The sequence below is a fragment of the Sesamum indicum genome, linkage group LG12 (assembly GCF_026168435.1).
Source record: "Sesamum indicum cultivar Baizhima isolate 11 linkage group LG12, ASM2616843v1, whole genome shotgun sequence".
NCBI classification, from domain to species: Eukaryota; Viridiplantae; Streptophyta; class Magnoliopsida; order Lamiales; family Pedaliaceae; genus Sesamum; species Sesamum indicum.
The window spans coordinates 1,997,147-2,019,444 of record NC_142668.1 but is presented as its reverse complement, the minus strand read 5'-3'; the positions used below and the strand labels follow the sequence as shown (position 1 = coordinate 2,019,444).

Genomic DNA, 22,298 nt, shown 5'->3' with positions numbered 1-22,298 from the left:
AGTTGGAGAAAATTTTTCGTGGGCCTGCACTTCCCCCTTTGCAGACAACTTCCATGGAGATTAATGAGTACGAGCCCAGCGATGAAGAACCAGATGTTGTCTTTTTGGGGGAAAAAACCAAGGATCGAGCCGGATGTGATTGATTCGGTGACAAGCGAGGGTGAAAGTTGATGATGAGCCTGGGTGGAACAAGCGTTCGGTGGTGGTCGTGGTGTTTTTTCAATGTTTTGGTGTTTTGGGCGTGTCATAATGGAAGGGAAAACATTTTCTATGATCTGCACTGGAACAAGTTTTTAATGTTTTGTTTGTATCAAATGCTTGTGAACATCTTTCCATTTTATACTTGGTTTAAAATCATATGTGGTGTTTTTCGATGATGTATGGAAAGTATTTGCTTGAGTCTTACAGGCGATGTTTGCTGGAAGGGTCATGACAAATATGCCACTTTACAATAGGAAAAAAATGCATTTGTCGAATGTGCTTATCTGATGTGTTGCATACAGGGACATAGATAACTCTTATACGTCTCTTTTATTATATTTGAGGTGGTAATTTTTTGTTAAAAAATTAACTAAACACTTGAATATTTAAGCGCAATTCGTCTGCTTCTTTAGCTGTGTAACAGAACAGAAAAATAGAATGCACACCATGGCTTCATTCAGATTTTTATATGAATTCTCTTACACCTTAGTTGCTTTCGAAAACTGGATATTCTATAGCGATCAGCCTTAATGTTAAGGCTGTCCGCGTGCCAGAGCTTTTGGCTTGTATGCAACAAGCCAAATTAAAGACTGGTGCATCAGGCTTTGCGTAGAGGCAGCCGCGACCAGCTTTTCTTTTAAGGCAGTGCCCAGCTAATGATGGGTCACTCAATGTGACCCATCACTGTAAATTTTACTCCAAAAACGATAAAAAAATCACCAGTCAACCTCTATAAATTTAGGGCATGAGGCTTTCACTTCTCACTTCACATTCACAACGAAACTTTGTATTTTACTCTTTTTGACACAACTTTTCGTCGTATCATTTGTACAAGTATTTCTTGTTGGGGTTCTCAAGTCTTTTTTCTTGTCCAAATGGGCACACGCTCTGTGTACAGCCCTCGTGACGGAAATGTATTATATCAACAAGGCCAACATAGGTCCAATGATATTCACGTCATTCACATAGTCTTGTAATACCTTAAGGTACATATACGTAAGCCTGGCAAAACGACCGCTTGTTGGAGTGGTGAAAGAAGCAAAAATACATGAAAATTAAAGCAAAAACAGACAGCACTCTTGTCTTTTTCACCTCCAAATGAGCTTCTTTTGTGATATCCTAATGCACGTATAGGTAAGGATGCCAAAACGGCTGCTTGTTGCAGTGGAGAAACTACCAATAATACCCGAACAAAAAAACAAAAACATACATCACTTTGTTGACTACGAAAGCCGATTAAGCTTATTTTGTGACAGTTGGCATTCAAAGTGGACGAAGCAATTATTACTTGAATGCAAACGGACACAAATGAGGTGTTTTTTATGTACGTGGTCACCGCCCTCACATAGCTGTCCATTAGTCTCCTCCGCAACCCTTACCCAAAACACCCGCCCTTTCCTTCCTTCCTTAATACTAGCCCGAAACATGGACGTTTTTTCCCCCACCGGCAACCGGTAAACCTTATTCAGTCATGCCGAGACGGAGAGTGCCTATGGCACAGAGGAGGTATCTTTACACTAGGACATGGACTAAGAAAGTGGACCAACTTTTCTGCGACAGCCTGTATTACAACAGTATGAGCGGGATTAACCATTCGGACCCCATGCAGTCGGAGAATGAGTCTTTGCAGAGTGTTGGCGAGGCTGTTAAAAGTTCACCGGGAGATTGTGGTTCATGGCCTTCTTCCGAAAGAGGTTGAACCTGCTTCGGCTGTGCCACGATACATTTGTAATGTTGCTCGAGGAACCCCACATCGCATGAATAAGGAAACGAATAGGATGTCGGGATGGAGAGATTATTGGAAAGATATCATTCGGATAAAGCATTCCTCAATCCAACTTGGTAGTATCTATTTATGTAACCACTAGTTTTTGTTTATTTTAATTTTTTGGTTCGCAGGCAAATCCATTGGCGAAGGCGTACTACTACGTCGGTGAGCCAAGATGGGACCAGCTGAGTGAGATTTTTCTTGGGGCCCTACTTTCACCTTGGCGTTCAATGAGCAACGACATTGAGCCCATTGAGAATGGAGCGAATATTGCAGATTTTTAATTCCTGGGGATGAAAGATAATGTGGATGCTGAGGTCATTCAGGTGGTGCCTAGTGATCAGGAGAAGTGAAGGAGATAGGATGTTGTTGTGTACAAGGCTTCATACCAGTGAATTATCGGTAGAAAACGACAGGCGTTATGGATGGTCAAGAAGTTCCTTTTGTAAGAATGTATTTGTGTTACGGAGATTTGAATGAATATGCTTGCAACAATGATCGCTTTCGAAAGCCTAACATGCATCAAAGCTTATGTTGTGTTATGTATGACTTACATGATTTGTTTTATTTGATATTTGACCTTAATGAAGCTCGTCCAAGTACAAACCACCCACGCGCGTAAGGAATTATGGAAATCATACGGGACGCATAATAGCACTAAATAACCGTTGATTACCAATGCACGTAATGATAGTCTGAATCCTCATTAGAGATGTGCCTAAAGAGTAATAATTGCTCGGCCTTGTTGCAGCAGTGAGGGAAGTTGGGCATTCCATCGCATACCGCATACAGAAGCAATCCTGACTAATTTAAAACTAATCGACACTTGAATCTGGAAAATTATTCTTGAGTTTTTGAACAGCCATTGACATAAACAAAATGCCGAGATGCGGGCGCACGGGCCAGAGGCGTTACTTCTATAGTTCAAGGTGGACGTAGAAGGTTGATGACCGGTTCGTCGACGCTTTCGCATACCAGGCTTCCTTGGGCAGGCCCCAGTCAGAGCGACGGCGGATGAATATGATGTCTTTGACTTATGTTGCCGCCCAGGTGAACAGGTTCGTCGGAAGGCAGTGGTCGATGCCTTTTTACAAAAAGAAACTTTTGCTCGTGAGGTTGCGATACGATACATTAAGGAAAGTTCTGGCGGATCGGTGTATAACATGGAACAAGAACACGAACCGGATAAGTGGCAGCAACGATGACTGGAAGAGAGTATTCCGGGTATGTGTTTCAAACTTCGCTTTACAAATCTGTATGTCGCATCGCTACCATAACAACAACGTTGTCAAATATACTGTTCTCATGCCATAACCCAGCCAACTTAGGCCACACCATTCGCTAGGACATATCGGTACGCTGGTGAACGCAGGTGGTGGGAGATGAAGGAGATTTTCTGTGGCGATGACATAACTGCATCTGAAGCAACCACGTCCCAAGACGGGGGTGAATGCAGCCACAGGAGAGTACAAGTGGAAGGGGAGATTGAGGTAATTGATTTGGCGATAAGTTCAGAAGACGAATAACGGTCACCGGTGAAGGGTGGAAGCAGAAGATGGTCGATTGTTTAGGAGCGAGGGAAACTGCGTAACCCATATTATGTGCACGGAATTATATGTTTTACGCCTACGTTGAACAATATAAGCATTACCATTACGCAACTATGCACTTCTATGTACAGTGGTTGAGGGTTTTTGCTTAACAATCGATGCGTCTAATGCATTTTGGTTTAGAAGGTATATTAGTATGTTGTATATTTCTAAATGGCATCCCGTACTCCATGAAGATGTATGTAATGGAGTTGCGTGGGGGATGTATTCCCACAATACACTTTGAACAAGTTCCGATTAGATAAAAAAAAAAAACAAACAAAACCGGAAGCTTCTATACTGTACGATGCACGCATAACAAATGAACAACAAAAATTGCGGAATGTTGTGGTTATAAGCGTCGGTTGCACCATTCTACAAAAATTGTTCAATACGTAAATGCAGACCAAACAAAAAGTAGAAGTTCAAAAGAAATTGAAGGAGGATGCTAAGTTTGTGCATAGTGAGAGATGGGGTATGTAGCAGAGCATAGTGACATTTATAGGCATCCCACCCATTCTAGCCCAGTAGGACATTAGATCTTGCCTGCAAGCATTAGACGAACGAACTTCACTCTAGAATCCCTTGTCAGCCCCAGAAAAAGCTCCATCTCCTTGGGATCATTCACTAACCTATTTGCCACCATCAACTATTCGTTCTCATCAAAGCCTTCTAGCTCTCTAACCTGTTGCAAGATCATCGAATGATGTTTAGGGTCTCCAAACTCATTTTCAAAGACCCTAGTCAACTTTCCCAAGCACGCGTTAGCCGATTCATAGAAATAAGTAACCATCTCAACCAATCTTTGAAAACCATCATGGGCATCGCTCGACTTACATTTCCTCAACGAAGATCCACTAGATGAATTCTGCTTGGGATTGACATTGGCATTGAAAGAGGAAACCGTTCATCATCCAGCCCGACATCACATGGGTCCGACATACTCTCGTCCTCCCGCACATTACATTCCTGCGTCTTTAGCAATCTCCTCGTTCGTAATGTCATTGGCCTCCTTAAATGGGTCCGCACTTCGTTCTCCAGTTGCACGACCCCTCCAAAATATTTCTTGCCAGGCAGTTAAAAATGGCCATGTTTTCTGTCTCATCCCCTTGGCGGATGGATCCATCTGAAACAGCATTACGACGGAGGTAAAATAAAAAGTGAAATTGACAGTATGTTATTGGTTAAACGCACGTAACAAACGACTGTGTTACGTTCATACTTTGACGTAATCATCCCAGACAACGTCGTCTTCAACCGTTACCATGTTCCGGCTCTTGTCCCAACCAAACCCCGACCTTGTAAGCATAGTGGTCAGTGTAGAGTACTGTTTCTTCCAGGCGTGCAGTTTCGAAGAGATATGTGGTTCCGCCTTTACATTGGACTGTGGGAAATGCTTCGTGATGTAGGCTTCCAATTGTCCCAGATACCCATTCCTGAAGTCATTATCGCATTTCCAGCCTGTTACCACCAAATTCATCAGTGCTGCAACAAGACATTCCTCCTCCAAAATTGTCCACATTTGGCTGCCTGAAGGCCTACATCTACTCCCACCACGACGGCGCGACAAACTGCTACCCTCATCAGACCCAACCTCCATAGTCCGATTATTGATCAACTGGGAAACCGTGCTTAGACCTACACCGAATAATGTATCATTAGCTAAATTGTCTGAATATAATAGAATATGACACATAATTACGTGAACTGATCAAGAAGTGTGAACTGCATTCAAAACATGAAATCAAACGACAAATGAAAAAATAAATTGGAAGCGTGCAAAAAGAAGGAACAAATTTATTGTAAACGAGTAGCACCCGAAGGAAAACAACAAAACAAACAAGTGAGAAAAATGAGAATATAGAATGCTTCAACAACAATGTCATCTCCACTATCGATACACCTAATGCCATTACGCTCATGTGATTACAACACAAATCTCAAATAACAAGTTTGACGTGTGGGACTATGGAAAAAGACTCTAACAAATGAAAGCATCATCGTTATTATTATATAAGAATTGCTCATCAACGCCGAGTTGTCTACTCGTTATACATCGACATGGCCAGTGTATCCCTCCAAATGGTCCACGTGGGGCTGGTCTCTACGTTGCACACAATTTCAGCCTCGTTGTCGGTCTCATCAACTCCAACAGTAGTCAACTCATTTTTCAGCGGGTCATTGGGCATTTCATGTCTTAGAAAATTATGCAGTAAGAAAGCCAAGATCATCCGGTTTTGCACCTTCATGGGGTACAATGACTGACTCCTTAAATACCTCAGCACATTTTCAGCAACCCAAACATACGCTCAATCACGTTACGCACAGAAGCGTGCTTTAGGTTGAAAAACTCCCGATGGTTCTGGGGTCCTCCTACACCAGTGTCCCACTTTTGTAGATGGTACCGAACACCTCTATACGGAGTCAAGAAGCCTTCGGCATTTGCGTATCCAATGTCACACATGTAGTAACTCCCTGCAAAAGGCATAAGCGAACAGTATGTAATATTTTTATCAAATTAAAAGCCGAATAAGCATATCAAACGCGTAGAGGAGTTATAGCAAAGTAGTTTAGACGTCATACAGACTTAAGGAGACTCTGAGACCACCTGGTCTGTGGACGGCATCACGGAGAACACGGCTATCCGCACTTCCGTCCCAGCCGGAAAGCACATAAATAAATTGCATGTTTGGGTTGCAAACACCAAGAACGTTGATAGCAACATGACCCTTGCGGGTTCGGTACCTTCCCTTTTCATCTTCAGGTACGCGTACGTCAATGAAAGTCCCACCCAATGCCTCAAGACATGTCTACAGAAAGTAGTACAATCGTCATGGGGAAATGGCATATAATATCCAGAATAAGGACCGAAAAGACAAATCAAAAGTTATCTGTGCATTTGGAACAAAACAAAAAATACCAACAGTACCTTGAACTATTTCAACCGGGGTCCACGCATTCAGTAATGGGAGTTGGCCTAGCCAAGAGGACATTGTACAACTTAATAACTCAATTCAGGACACGGTAAAAATGTTTGTGGATCGTGCGGCGGGAACGTATGAAATCATGCTTGACCACGCTATTCTTTTTGTGATGGGACACAATGCTAAGGAAAATCGCTACCTGCTCGGCTACGCTTAGGTTTCTGGTGGGATTCATACCACCTGAGTACTGAAGCATGTAGCACAGGCAACCAAAGGCGTTGCGGTCCATGCGGAGATTGCGCAGGCATGACTAATGTCAAACAGAAACCAGCCTATGAAGATGGTGAATCTGGTCCGGGATTCTATTACTCATCACGTATCTTGAGGGCCCATGTAGACGTCGAGCAGGGTTTCGACCGGCAAGGTATTTGGTAATATAAGAGAATATAGTCATAGCAACGGCAAGCTCGTCGATGATTTGTTGTACACCTATTAAACCCAATGCAACTCTTTCGAATGACCTCATCCTAAAGACAAAAATAATTAAATTGAATCTCGAAAAATTTTTGGAAAGAGAGTACACCAGGAAAATTGAGTGTCTCCGAATGTCGACAAAGTAGCACTTTAAAAAAAATATTAAAAACTTAAGTAAATTGTTCGAATCGGAACACACGGTGAAATAAAGCTGAGAATGGTAACAAAAATTGCACGCTATGAACTAAAACGTGTAAATGGTGCAAGGTATATGCAGTGGGAAAGAGAAGGCCGTGAAATCACGGGAGCGAGATGGCACAACCGGTGTGTATGTGAAAAAATCGACAGAGTAGCGTGAACAGTAAAATAATCTCAAAGTGAAGTACATAGCACAGCACAACGTAATAAATGTTGTAGAAACAATGGTAGGGAGGGTGAAGGGTTTCAGACGAACTCACCATCAAATCCTGTATTAATCCCAAGCTAACCTTGAGAAGACGGCAGAATACGACAGATGTTGGAGTGAACAGCGCAGAAGACAACTCCGATCCAGACTCTTTGGCCCAAAAATGGAGAAAAAGAAAAGATTAAGGATAGTGTAGAAATAAAATAATTTACCACAAAAAAGGTAGATACACAGGCAAGTTGTCAGTCTCATGCAAGTCACTGGATCAGAAGAACTCACATTGCCAGCAGGAACACAGTGTGGATGCAGAAGGAATCCTGTAGAGTGAAGTTTTGAAATGATGTAGAAGGCGGTGGTGGGAAATAAAAAGTGATAGAGAATTAAATTCGGCAGGTGGACCTGGGCAACTTCGTCTTTTCAGGTAGAAAATCAAGGATACAAATATAAATTCAGCAGGTGTAGAAAAGTGGGATAACTCGACGGGATTCGAATCCCACCACCCTAGCCCGGATCCATATCAGGCGTTTTATCCAGCCTAACACCGGGCCTTTGTCGTGAATACCGGGCTATGTTGTTTGAAAGTAAATGGTGGGTTAACCCCGATTAAGGCGAAAATCCATTGTATTCCACGTTAGTAAACACGGCTTAAATGTATTATTTAATAAATCAATTAAATTAATTTCTTTCTTCTCGAATTAATTCTAAATTAGTTCCACCAATTTCATAGTAATTTGCATGTGACTCTTTAGGTTCATCCTCAGCTAGGCTTGGGTTTGTGCCCAACATAATGATTAATTAAATCCAAGTTAATTAATTTATTTTCAATTAACCATTAATCGAAAATGTCCATCACAATGGGTGGCCGTCTAGCAACGGTCTATGGCACTGGAGACTAGGTGAATGTTTACGTGAATATTTAGGCTCCGGAGTACCATACACGTTTGGTCTTTCCATCATCCGTCTTTCGATCTAAGTCTAGGGCATGGAATTAAGCTTCGGTTCCCATCCTAGACTAGACACTATGCTCGTTAACTTGAGATGCGTATGCTCTATTGGTTGATGTAGGAAACCATTCCCTACTCAACCAATCGTTGTGGCCACAGACTCTAAGAGCACAAACCATTTCAGAGCGCATATGAGACTCCACTGTCATATACTGACAAATGACGAATTCTATCTTGGAACCCACCGTCCTCACTACATACTCTGATTGTACTGAAGAAAACTTGTAATGATCACATCCAAGATGCGGTTTCGTCAAATCCAAGATACAATGATCATATGCATGCAACTGGTATGGTTTCTCAAGTCTAAGGACTAATCCTGTACTATCGGAGCTAGAAAGATCTAATCACACCGATTTCCCACGAGTCAGTTCAGTTGGCTTGACAACCTTGTCAACCACCCACTAAAATTATATAGACGTCCAACATCTGTCGCTGATGAAACACGACATTCATCCAATGAATGAAATTTTAGTGCAAGTCTCAATAGAACTCTTAATGCCTAGTCTCGAGGTTTAAAACCTAACCATCAGAAGTTGGTTTCATGACCACCATCCAATATGTAGCCCAACTCTATACGTTGTACAATTTGGTTTGTGGGCTTTGTTGTGATGTTAAGAATATAACATAATTAGTGAGCACCAAGAAATACAATTGTCAAATAATGAATACTCACTTTATTCATAAACAATGTTACAATTATACCAAAATTATCAAAACAGATTACACAAAGACCAATTCAATTGGTTTTTTGTTTACCTATTCTAACACATATCAAATATGGTGTTTGGATTACGACTTTAAGAAAACACCATGTTTTACAACTTGATGATCTTTTGAATGTCCACATCCAGAAGGACCAACTAATTCAATGAAGCCCCGACCGAACCATATCCAATCAAGGTTCGATTTCTTCCTTATAAGAGATAATTCAACATCATCTCTTCTAGAGGAATTTCACTGAATGAAAATTCCTCTCAATTGGATATTTCAAGAACTCCCTCTAAATACGCGCCACCTCGATTCCATCGAGGGGTTTGTCTACATAATCAGTTTGGCTCTCCTTCTCAAGTCTAATTTCTCCGAACTTTCCAGAAGTCCTCAGACTTGTGAACCCTCTATTAGTATCTGTGTATTTAATAACTTACAGATGTCTATTTTCGATCCAATCCAATAGATCATTTTTTACAAGCATTCTTTGTCCCACAAAGTACTTTCATGGCTTTCTTCCTTCTCATAAAGGATTCATAAGCTAGTAAACTCAAATCATCTATTGCTAGACTCTTTGAATTTACTAACCTACTCATCCTAACTAAAGGGATATGGCTTAGCTCATGCATGCCATTCTCTATAAGTTATGCTCTTGACCATCCGTTTTAGTCATTTATTTTGAGCACGCAAATCCAATTATGTATTACAATAATTTAATAACTCAGCAGACTCAAAAGAATCTTTTATTGACCAAGTTTGTAGTCTAATTTGTCCAATAATTAACTAACGACTTCATCAGACTAGGTTACATAATCATATATTATTTAAACATTAAAACTATTAGCTACATCTGTTTAGTCTTATTGTATTTGTAGTAGAGGCTAGCCATTCCTTAGCTTTAAGACTACTTGAATTAGCGTGCTATTCCTTTTCATTTCTGCAAATTATTTACAAAAATGTGTTTCGAGAGCAAGTGTCCAACACTTGGGGATAAGAACAGTAATCATGTTTGTTCCACATATGCTATAGTTTAGGTGAAGGGGAGTACAAGATACTCCCTCTTCTAATGCCCTTTGACAATTTCATGCAAACATCATAATCAAATTTTGACTATTGAACCATTATTCCACTTTTCCTTTTACCCTTGCCCATTAAGGCGACAAGAGCGCTCAAAGCGCTTGAAGCGGCTGACTTTGCTTCATCCTTCTTTCTCATTCGGCGTCCAGCACCCTTGCCTTTCGCTTTTAAGGTTGAATCCTCTATATCCAATACTGACTATGCAGATTCTTCAATCGTTGCCTCTTATTATTCCAACCATTTTATGATAAATAGGTTAAAGGAGGAAGGAAGGGACTTGAAGGATTACGTTATATATCTTCTTTTAAGATCGACATTGGGGTCTTAGAGCTTCTCAAAAAGGGATTGCATATTAGCCCAATGTTTATGTATAGACGACCTTCAGTCATCTAGGTTTCAGAAAGTGCTTCCATCACGGCATATCCAATATGTCGATTCGACGTAGCATAAAATAGATTTCTGTGGAGTATTTATTGAACCAACAACATCCAGCCTGTCATACCGCTCATGAATGACAAAAGCAGGTATGACGCTGTGGACCTTGCGATTGTCCTTATGCCTTTATCCCGAACGTCAAACATTCCTCAAGCAAGAACTCCTTTCACAAGTCCGATGGAAGTGGATTTTCCATAACATAAGCCTAGGTTTTGAAAATCGAGCACAATCCTTCGATTTTCGCAGTCAATATTAATCGATCATGTTCCTTTAAATAAATCTCAAAATAAAAATTGAAAAACGGTATCCTAGACATGCATTCTAAATGCAAAGCAGAAAATAAGTAGATTATAGAAATATTGAGTTTAAGTGAAGACTCGTTCTTTAGTCGTTAACTTTTTCCACTATTTCTACAAAATTCCACCACTCTCAAGTGAGGTTTCGGAAAATGCTCTCCTAGTGCGCTTGGGATCCACAATAACAATTTACCATGCCCTACTTTTACAACTCACATGCATAAAGCTTTGTGGGAGGCAACCGATGCCATTCTCATTCCATGAGATTCCCAACATATTTTGCCTCACCTTTTCACATGATCCCGAGGACTCCAAACAAATCATATTACTCGGTGTTAAGCCCCACCCATTAACCAAATCATACCTTAATTGTCGCCCCCCACGACTCGTGAGACAGGGAAACAATGAGTGTATTTCTTTGTTCATAACAATAATGCAGCTAGTCTTCTATTATAAATGTGCCACGACTCATGAGATCACATTTGGATAGCGGTAGCCTCATGATATTGTTCTTGATGGAAGGACTGGACGGACCGAAATGCCATTTTGATCCAAGTCCATTTTTATGGGCTTAATGTTTGATTAGTTTGGGCTCAGGCCATCAATCAAATCACACCTCAATTATCGCCTCCCACGACTCGTGAGACAGGAAAAAAGTGAGTGTGTTCCTTTATTCAAAATAATGGTGCAGCTTCTTTAGTTCAAATGTGCCACGACTCGTGAGACCAAGCTTGGATAGTGGCAGCTTCCCCATCACATTATTGTTGATGAAAACCTTGGATACATTAAATCATTTTAATCAAAGTCCATTTTAGGCCCTAACGCTTTAACATGGTCCAACTAAGTAAGCGTTAATTATGGGTGGTTTGACCGAGACCTCATCACATATTAACATTTCATGCATAAATATCAAACATTTATAACGTTAAATAAACACATCGCATGCAATGACACCTAGCATTCCCCTGTTAGATGATCACGAGCCTAACCTATGCGATCCACTGAGCCCGCAGTGAGCATAAGGACTATCTAAGGTGGACTTATGCTATTACAAAATATTTTACCCATCAACATAGAGATGGAATTTGTGATATGTTCATGGGCCGCCTTCTCCGTGGGCCTCCTCCTTCGTGGACCTTCTTCTCCATGGACCTTCTTCTCTTTGGGCTTGCTTAAAATAAGAAAACCTCAAAAAAAATACTATACTACTCTAATTACAATTGAAAAGAAGTCCCGACTAGAATTCGAGGGGAGTACACTAGGAGGGAGATAGCAAATCGTATTATTCTAAGGTAAAAAAAAGAGTAGGAGGGAGAAAATAAACCACAAGGACAGACGAGCCCACCCAACAAAAATTAAAAGACTTACATGCGTTCTACGGTTCCATGATGATCCATTCACACTCATTCTCGCACATAATAACAATTAATCATGCTAGATAAGAAAATGAACATCCCAAGAAAATATAGTGATATCCAATATCACGACAAACAATTATATGTATAAAATAACAAGTTTAAAATTTACTATTCAATGGAATGACTTAGCCCCATGCATCCAATGCACGGAAAATAACTAAATTAATTAAAGTAATTTAGTTCTAACAAAAATTCAATTTTCTACAAAATTAAATCATCAAAAATTAATATTCTTCAGAAAATATGCAGAAATTAAAAAATTCAATTTTTCTGAAACACGACGAAAAACAACCCAGCCGTCGGCCGTCATCTGCAGCAACAGCCCATCAGCCGCACAACTGGCCGCGCATACGCGCGGCTACACTGCTTGCGCGCGCAAGCTTGTGAGCGCACTGCCTTCCACCGCGCACACGAAGTGCACTGTCGGTCGGTAGTGCACTGCTAGAGTACCGCTTTTTTTTTATTTTCACACATTAAACTAAAATTAAAAAAAATTATTTTACCAGAAAATTTAATTTTCTTAAAATACGTAAATCATCCAAAATTACAAAAATTAAACAAGTTAATTTTCTCATATAATTATTCAAGAATAAGCAAAAAAATATATCATGTTTTAAAAGCAATAAAATCATATTATCATGCTTATTCACATAAAACCATAGCCCCTACATCGAATTGGGCTCTGATACCACTTGTAAGCATCGAAAAGTGAGAGTGGGTCAGCCCGAGAACTCGCATGCGGAAGCGGTAATATTAAAATACACAAATTAAAATCGAAGCATAATAAAACCATAATTTCAATGGGTGTACCCTTGGAGTTCTCGGGCGTTCGATGTAGTTAATAATTAGAACAATAAAACTAAATGGGGCTAATGGTAAAAAAAAAAAAAGAGAGGTACAAAATCATAAATCAAGAATTACCTCTTTGCTTTATTTACTTCGAACCTTCTTCATTTGATCCGTTCACGTGAGACTACAACGTAGAAGCCCTCTAAAGCTACGTCCACAGCATACCCAAATTTGGGATTTCTAAATTCAATTTTCTAGAAAAGAATTATGGAGAAAAACACACCAAGTGTTTGAAAAGGAGGGGCAGCCAAATTTTTGGAGGTTCTAGAGGTAGAAAATTATTTTTGTATGTTATGTATTCATTAGTTATTCCAAATAACTAATATACATATACCTTGTATGGATGTATTAGAGTGCGTCTAGGTTCATTATACAATCCATAAGGTATAAATTCTTTATTCCAAATAAAGGATGACTACCATGAGACTTTTCAAAAGTGAAATTGTTAATCAATAATTTACTTTTCCTAGAATTTCCAACAACCTAATTAGAGCTTGGCCAATTTAAAAATAAAATGCAAGGCCCAAATAATTTTAATTAAAATCAACCTAATTAAGCCCATTATATATTTAATCCAATTAAATATATAAGCCCAAAAACTCTTTATTAATTAATAAATCCACCTTCTTAAATAATAACGGCAAGCCAAATATAAATTAATTCTATTAATTTATTCTTGGTCTCATCTATCCAATGGATCCCTCTCATTTATAAATAATCTAATTACTTATGGAATTGATGCCCAATTAATTCTTCGTCCCTTTTTGGTGATTTGTGTGCGACTCTTTAGGTACACCTTTCAGCTAGACTTGGGCTAGTGTCAAATACTATTATTAATTAAATTTAATTTAATTAAAAATTCTCGATCAACCCTTGATGAAGAAAGCCCGTCATCGTTGGTGGCCGCCTAACAACGGTCCATAGCACTAGAGACTAGGCGAATATTCATGTGAACTTTTAAGCTTTTCGAGTCCATACGAGTGTCGGTTTTCATCCTGGACTAGGTGTCTATGCTAGGTAATTGAGATTGCGTTATGCTAAATTGCTCGACATAGGAACCACGTTTTCCTATTCCATCAACGACTATGGCCAAAGTTTAATAGAGCATTAACGCATCTCCAAGTGCTTAGGAGATACCTTTGTCATATTTTGACAGGGATGGATCCTCTTCTTGGAACTTATCTCCATTGCTACATACTCCAACTACACTGCATAAGGCTTATGCTGATCGTGTCTGTGACATAGTCACCTCTTGCATAGACCAGAGATACAATCATCATATGCATATGACTGTCGTGATTCCTCAAGTCTGAGAACTATTCCCGTACTATCGGAGTAGGGAATTCGAGTCATACCGACCACTCCTTCAAGGTTTCGATATGGCAATCCCTGCGAGTCAGTTATGTCGATTCGACACCTAGCCAATTGACCCCCTAAGATAGCATAGAAGTCCCACGTCTATGGTCGATGAAATACGACACTAATCAAATGAATGCGACTCTTAATGCAAGTCCCATAGGACACTCGATGTCCATTCTCGAGGTCCTCCACTTGGAACATTTCAGACCCAACCCTTGGCAGTTGATTTAATGACTGTCATCCAATGCCCAGTCCAACTGTTGCACGGCTGTTAAAGTGGTCTGTGGAGATCTGTTGTGACGTCAAAACAACACTTGATATAATTTGATAAGCACAACAGATATGTGTGCCAAAGATGAATACTTATCATATTCATTGCGATAACATTGCTTAATTAAAAATTGTTTAAATGGTTCTCAAAACCGCCAATCTAATTGATTTTTGGTCACCTATTCCAACAAATAGCGTCGTAAAGTACTATTATCATGGGTATTAGACATGCGCAGCCACTTTGTAGATGCTAGCTACCGTCCTTTAACTGCTCCTACTAATTTTTTGGACATTCACGCTGGCTTGGGAGATGCTCCTGAGTTTGATGAGGAAGTGACACAAGAGTTGCCAGAGAGCCTGCTTCATGCTCCACCTGGAGGCGAGGCTCCCGCAGATCCAGAGGACCTCATGGTAGAGAATGTTACTCCTTTGAAGATGGTCCCTCCTGCTGGGGAAGATAGTACTACCCTTCCTGCCGATAAATGAGAATTTCTTCTTGTTTGCCCACTTTTTAACAAACAGTAGTCTTACCTCCTGCCTGAGGATTATGGAAGTGCCTGCCTCTGGGCTTTTAGATTTTAAATTCTCATTCCATTTCCTGCAATTTATGCAATTTCTTTTCGCATCTCATATGCTGAGTGAGATTTCTACAAAGGTCAATATGGCTCTTGAAGGTAAAGAATGATGCTATCCTCTTTTTATTTAGAGAATCCAATAGGGACAAGCGGATTGTTCGGGGAATTCATGAGCGGAAGCGGAAAACTAAATGCGTGGAAAATTAAATTTTAATTAACATACCAAGGGGTGTACCCTTGGAGAAAAGCACAAAATAAAATCATACGAGACTATGGTATAAAACGAGATAAGTAAAAAGGAAAAGATGATACCTTTTTAGAATCGTTTACTTAGACAAACTATTCACCCGAGGTTCCAATGTAGCAATCCTCTAAATATGTCCACACCACACTAGAAATTAGGAATACTCCAAGAGAAGAGAGAGAGAGAGAGAGAGATTCTAGGGAAGGAGAGGGATTTTTTGTTTTGGGTGTAATAGTGTGATAATTATTTGCCAAATAGTTATACACCATGTATATATATATCTAGTATTAATGAACAAGAATGTGTCCAGATACAATCTTTCATCTACAAGGTATGTCTTCTTTATTCCAAATAAAGAGGATCCCTCAATTGACAAAATTAATTCATTGTCCTTTCTCGGTGATTTGTGTGTGACTCTTTAGGTTAACCTTTCAGCTAGACTTGAGCTAGTGTCTAACACTATTATTAATAAAATCTAATTTAATTAATAATTCTTGATCAACCCTTGATCAAGAAAGCTCGTTACCATGGGTGGTCGTCTAGCAATAGTCCATGACACTAGAGACTAGGTGAATGTCCGTGTGAACATTTAGGCTCCCGACTGCATAATATATGGTTCTTCCATCTACCGTCTCCCGGTCATAGTTTAGGGCACGGAATTTGATGTTGGTTCCCATCCTGGTCTATGCATTTATGCTTTAATACTTGAGAGTGAGTGCGTTAAGCAAGGTGTCCGCTAGCAAGGCAACTTAAGGTGTGCGCCCGCACGGAAGCCTAAATCAAGTGTGCCCCAGCAAAGTGAACTAATTGAAATGCACCAGCAAGTCGGCTTAGGTAGATGTGCGCCAGCAAGGTGACTTAAGTAGTTGTGCACCAGTGAGGCGACTTAAGTAGATGTTGTGAGAATAGGTGATCAGAAAGTCAATTGGATTGGAGGTTTTGGGAACCATTTAGAAGTCATTATTAATGTGATATTATCTTGATGAATGTAGTAAGCATTCATCTATGGCACCATGTGTTTGTTGTGATTTACATTGAATGTTATAACAAATGCCCACAATTGAACAACCTATGTAGTTGGACTGTGCATTCATGGCAGCTACAAAACCAACTTTTGAGGGTTTGGTTTAAAACATTCTAAGTCGAAGACCTCGAAGCTGAGCATCGAGAGTCCTATAGAGATTTGCACTAAGTATTGCATTTATTGAATGAGTGTCGTGTTTCATCGGTGACAGATATGGGATGTCTATGCAATTTTAGTGGATTAGTTTATAAGGCTGTTAATTGATTGAACTGACTCACAGGAGTCATCATATGAAAGCCTTGGAGACTTGGTCATTATAACTTGAATTCTCAGCTTCGATAATATAGGATTAATCGTTAGACTTGAGGAATCGTAGTAGTCGCATGCATATGATGGCTATATCTTGGATCTGGTGAGAGATGACTGTATCTTCAATGTGGTCGTTATAAACCTTGTCCAGTGTAGTCGAAGTACATAGTGAGGATGGTGGATTTCAAGATTGAACCCATCGTCTATCGGTATATGATGGATATATCTCTTATGCGCTCTGAGATGGTTAGGACTCTCTAAGTCTATGGACATAGCAATTGGTCGAATAGAAAATGGTTTTCTTTGTCGATCAATAGAGTAAATGCATTTCAAATATTCAACATAGTTGTCTGGTCTAGGATGGGAACCGACGTTCAATTTCATGCCCTCGTCTAAGGCCGGGAGATGGTCGATGGAGGGACCATGCCTATATGGAACTCGAAAGCCTAAATGTTCATTCCAACATTCACCTAGTCTCTAGTGCCATAAACCGTTTCTAGACGGCCACCCATGATAACGGGCGTTTTCAATTAATGGTTAATTAAAAATAATTAATTAAAATAAATTTAAATAATTATTTATGTTGGACACAATGCCCAAGTCTAGTTGAGGGTGAATCTAAAGAGTCACACACAAATCACTATGGACTTGATGGAATTAATTTAGAATTAATTCGAGAAGAAATGAATTAATTTAATTGTATTAAACTAATTCAATGAGAATATATAAATGATTGAATCATTTATTTAATAATCCATTGGATGGATTTCTCAAGAATTAATGAATTGGATTAATTAATTTTTGGGCTTAATACCTTTAAATTAATTGATTGGATTAATTAATTAGAATTTGGGCTTAGATTTATATAATTGGATTAAATGAATCTTTGGACTTTGTTTAGCTAAAATAAATTTAATTAGTTATTGTCCAATGGACTTTGATCGGACTTAATTGAATTTGATTATATCAAGCCTAGTGCAAACTTGAAGTCCAAGCTCATTTGAGGGAGGTTGGAGCAAGTTAAAAAGGAATTGAAACTCACCATGATAAACATTATGGAGTGGTTATTTCAAAATCATGGTTGAAGGTTATATGCATTTGTGTATATAGGTTTCCTCCATTTGATAGTTATTGAATTTTGATTCAATTGTATGTAATATACAAAACTACACACATATCCGACATAACCTATGACATGAGCCACGAATTCTTTTATCCTTTTCTCTCTCAAAAACATTTTTCTTTTTGTTCTATATTGAATTTGATTCAGTTAGAACATAAAATAATCCAACGCACTAAATAATAGTGTTTTTTCGAAATTATTTTTCCTTCTTGTTCTTTGTTCTATCTAGCAATTGAAAAAGAACTATATCTATTCCATAGTGTGGTGTGGAAAAATTAGAGGGGTTCTAACTTAGATCCTTAAGTGAACAGAAGAGGAACGAATGGACGTTGCTGCTCATCTAAAGAAGCAAAAGGTAAAGTTTCATATTATATTACTATGCTTTTTGTTTCATCATTTAGCCACATGTCTAGTAAGCTCATATGTATTTGTCATTATGATTTTGACAAACACCAAACGCCAGAAATCTCAAAGGAAACACCCTTTGAACCATTTTTATTTTTTTTTATTCACGCTTCTTCCGTGTTCTCGGGCCATACCAATTCTTTCAGATGTGTGCCAGCAAGGCGGCTTAAGTAGATCGGTGCCAGCAAGGCGGCTTAAGTGGATGTGCGCCAGCAAAGCGACTTGAGTGGAGTCGAGTTTGTACTGCATAATTTAGTTTTTTGGGATTCAATCTTACAAGGATTATGGAAAGAAGTGCAAAAGCTGCAATTTTATTAAGAAAGGGATGCTTTACAGTTAATAAACAACATTGTAAGTAAATAGATTTCAAAGGTAAACCTTTCTGAGGTTATAGGCATTCCATGGTCAGGAAAGCTTCCTGCCATCTATGTCTTCTAGTTCATATGCCTCAAATTTGATGATTCGAGTGATTTTATAGGGTCCCTCCCAGTTAGGAGCTAGTTCCCTACTAGTCCAAGAGCATTGGTTTTTCGAAGTACCAAATCCTCCACTTGGAATTCTCTCCTCCGTACTCACCGATTGTAAGCCTTGACTACGCTCTACTTTTACCTTTCTGCAATGGTATAAGTGTCTTCTCATACTCCGTTTATTAGGTCCAAATCAGCTCGTAACAAGTTGTCATAATTCTCCTGCTCATAATGTTGGGTTCTGAAAGTCTCCAGCTCCGCTTCAGCTAGGATGACTGCTTTTGATCCGTACACTAAGTTGGAAGGAGTTTCACGTCTACCTACTATCCTCCTGCTGTGTTAGCTTTGTTTTGATCCCCTTGAACCAAGATTCGATTAATGACTTCAACTTGCCCGTTAGCATGGGGATAAGCAACAAACGTGAAGCATTGTTGAATGCCTTGCTCAGCACACCAATCTTGAATTTTCCATCCCCGAAATTGACGTTGGTTATAAAAATTAATTACCCGAGGTAAACCGTTCCTATAGATGATATTCTTCCATGATAATTTTATCACTTCGTTTTCTGTAATTCAAGCTAAAGGTTCCACTTCCACCCATTTGTTGAAATAGTCTACTGCTACAGCTTGGAAGGGTCCAACTATGTCTATACCATCCTAAGAGAATGGACAAAGGTGCTGATAATGTTCTGAGGGGCTCTAAGGGAACTTAAATGAGAGAGGCATGCTGTTGGCATTGCTCAATTCCCTTGCCCAGTTTATTGCGTCTTTCTTGAGATTTGGCCAAAAATATCCTGTTCGTAAAGTCTTATTGGCTAAAGTCATGCCATCCATGTGGGATCTACAAGAGCCTTCATGTATTTTCTACAATATATTTCTGCCTTTCTCCATGGACAAACATCGAAAAAAAGAGAGAAACTACATTTATACAAGATGCTATTAAATAGAGCAAACATGGCTTCCCTGCTCTTCAATCACTAAACAATTCGACAGATCATACACATCTATATAAACTTTTTGCTTCACCTAAAAGAATTGGATACATAGCTAAACCCCACTTCAATCCAAAACTTTCTCAAATCCCCTTCAAAACTAGCTAAAACCCATAAAAGAAAACCTATCAAAATCCATTTCTAAGCCATACCCACAAAGTAAAAATAAAAAATCACCATAAAGGTCAAGAAAAAAGCACCCCAAATGTTAGCATAAAGTCAATATTTGGGAACAAAGAACATGGGGTTGGAAAGGGAAAAACTTTACCAACTTTCACATGGAAGAATGAGCTCCACCGCTCCAATCTTTTCGACCCACAACTAGAAATAACTGTCTCTAATTTGACCAATTTTTTAATTTCCATTGCCCAACAGAAGCTCTGATGTAGCACCCCCTTTGCTACAAGGGCTATACCTACCCTAAACATCATACTTATAGTAAACCCTGTGTTCATAAATATAAATTTGCACATAATCAACTAATCAATTTGCATACGTAACCCCAACATGTCATAGCAAGTATTATCAACCTACAATATTATATATATATACATATCACACACCACAAGGTGATTCGTCACAAGTAATCTGTACGCTTATATTCTCTCTGTACAAACAAAATGTGCTTTGTACTCTAACTGACAAAGAGGAGAAAACTGCATACTGGCCCAACCTGCCTGGGTATAGCTCGTGGACCTATTCTTCAACAGTCAGACACCTCAAAGTCTATTACTGAAAGAAAATGTCAGCAGGGGAATGAGCCTGCCACTCAGTAAGCAAATAACCAGTCCTATCGATATATGCATGTCAACCATAGCCCAAACAAGCTAAACAAGCAACACGAATGGAATACAATCAATTTAATTCCAACATAATCAACTTTATTACACCACATGACTATCTCATAATAAGACAACTAACCAAACTCCATTTTTCCTAGTTTGCTTACCAGAAGGTGATATTGTGTTTTTCCCACCAACTCAGTCTCACCGTTATATAAATTTAAGTGAATCCCCTTGACAGCCGGCTCATCATTCTCATTTCGCACATAGTATTTTCATTTCGCATCAAAGCTCTTTCATTGCGCACATAGCATTTTCTTTTCGCACATAGCATCGCATCAAAGCTCTTTTCATTTCATTTTGCCTTATAGGCTTTTCAACACATCAAGGGGTATTCACACTACAATTATATTCAATTTCCACCACTCCCTCATTTCCACATATCACCTTTCTTGTAAGCAACTAGTAACGTAAAACAGTATATTAACATATTCTCATTTTCAGATATCCACAACACATCAAACAATAAACATAATATTTCAATGTATTTCCTCATTTCACATACACAATACTGTCAATCAAATCAAATCATTCATCACTCATATACTTCAGATAAATCAATGTCAGCACGAACCACAAATTCATATAATAGTAAAACCACAAATATAGAAAGCATATATAGATAATGTTAATTATTTACTTACCTCGACCTTACAACGTTTCTTTCTACTCAATCGCTAATTGTCAGCCATTTCACCTCACCCCCGTATCCTATAATGAGTTATACCACATACAGTTAATATATCGAGAATATCGTAATTTCTTGTAAATATAATATTAAATATCATTCGTACAATTTCTAATAATTCTTTAATATTCCATTTCTATCGAAATACAAATCTTCATTTTTCCTCTTTATTAACATACCATTTATTAAATATAATTTTCGGAATATTTGTATGAATGTTCTATGAATTCCTCGCTATTATATTCTTTAATTGAACAATAATACATATAATTGCGTATTTGGTTAACAATTCCGATGGAATTGTATAAATTAGCTATAACGATAATTAAATCTAACAAATCTAATATTTCAATTACCCAACTATATCATTTTTATATCAAATGGGATATTTAATACGACACTAATTTAAATAGTCAAAATCATAAAGTACTCCGATTAAATAGTATATCGCTTAATATAATCAACATTTAGTAAATGGACTAATTAAATAATATAATTATGTAAATTAATAAAATTATAATTATAATTTCATACCTCCATTTTCTCGTTCGGCCGAAGGAAGAAATTGCAATTTAGAATGTGTGTTGTGTGTGTAATTGTGTATGTGTGTGTGAATGTATGTGTACAATCAACAAATTGAAAGAAAAGAAAGAGAGAGTGAGGCGGTGGGGTGGTGGCCCCCACCTCCCACTCTCAACTCTCTCTCTCCTGCTATATGTATACATATATATACATATTAATTTTTATATATATAATATTATTATTTTATTTATTTAATTAAACTTTTCTCAAAATATCATTTACGTCCTTTCTAATTTTCTTAATTAGAATAAATTGTCCAAAAATATT

The 22,298-nt window shown here is 38.6% G+C and overlaps 1 protein-coding gene across 3 annotated transcripts; it reads right to left on the bottom strand.

Annotated features, from left to right (window-relative positions):
• Positions 1 to 3,894: 3,894 nt before the first annotated feature.
• Positions 3,895 to 22,060, bottom strand: LOC148784616 (uncharacterized). Of its 3 annotated transcripts, none has more exons than XM_088875953.1 (4): positions 21,984 to 22,060; positions 21,406 to 21,472; positions 4,781 to 5,196; positions 3,895 to 4,684 (listed from the first exon to the last, which is right to left on the bottom strand). In XM_088875953.1, the coding sequence occupies exons 3-4, from the start codon at positions 5,156 to 5,158 to the stop codon at positions 4,520 to 4,522; spliced, it is 543 nt and encodes a 180-aa protein (XP_088732079.1). In that variant the 5' UTR covers positions 5,159 to 5,196; positions 21,406 to 21,472; positions 21,984 to 22,060; the 3' UTR covers positions 3,895 to 4,519. The 3 variants fall into 3 exon arrangements, 1 of the variants encoding a protein (XP_088732079.1); XR_016062985.1 differs by lacking the exons at positions 3,895 to 4,684; positions 4,781 to 5,196 and adding exons at positions 5,336 to 6,033; positions 6,142 to 6,368; XR_016062984.1 differs by lacking the exons at positions 3,895 to 4,684; positions 4,781 to 5,196 and adding exons at positions 5,336 to 6,033; positions 6,167 to 6,368.
• Between the last annotated feature and the right edge of the window lie 238 nt (positions 22,061 to 22,298).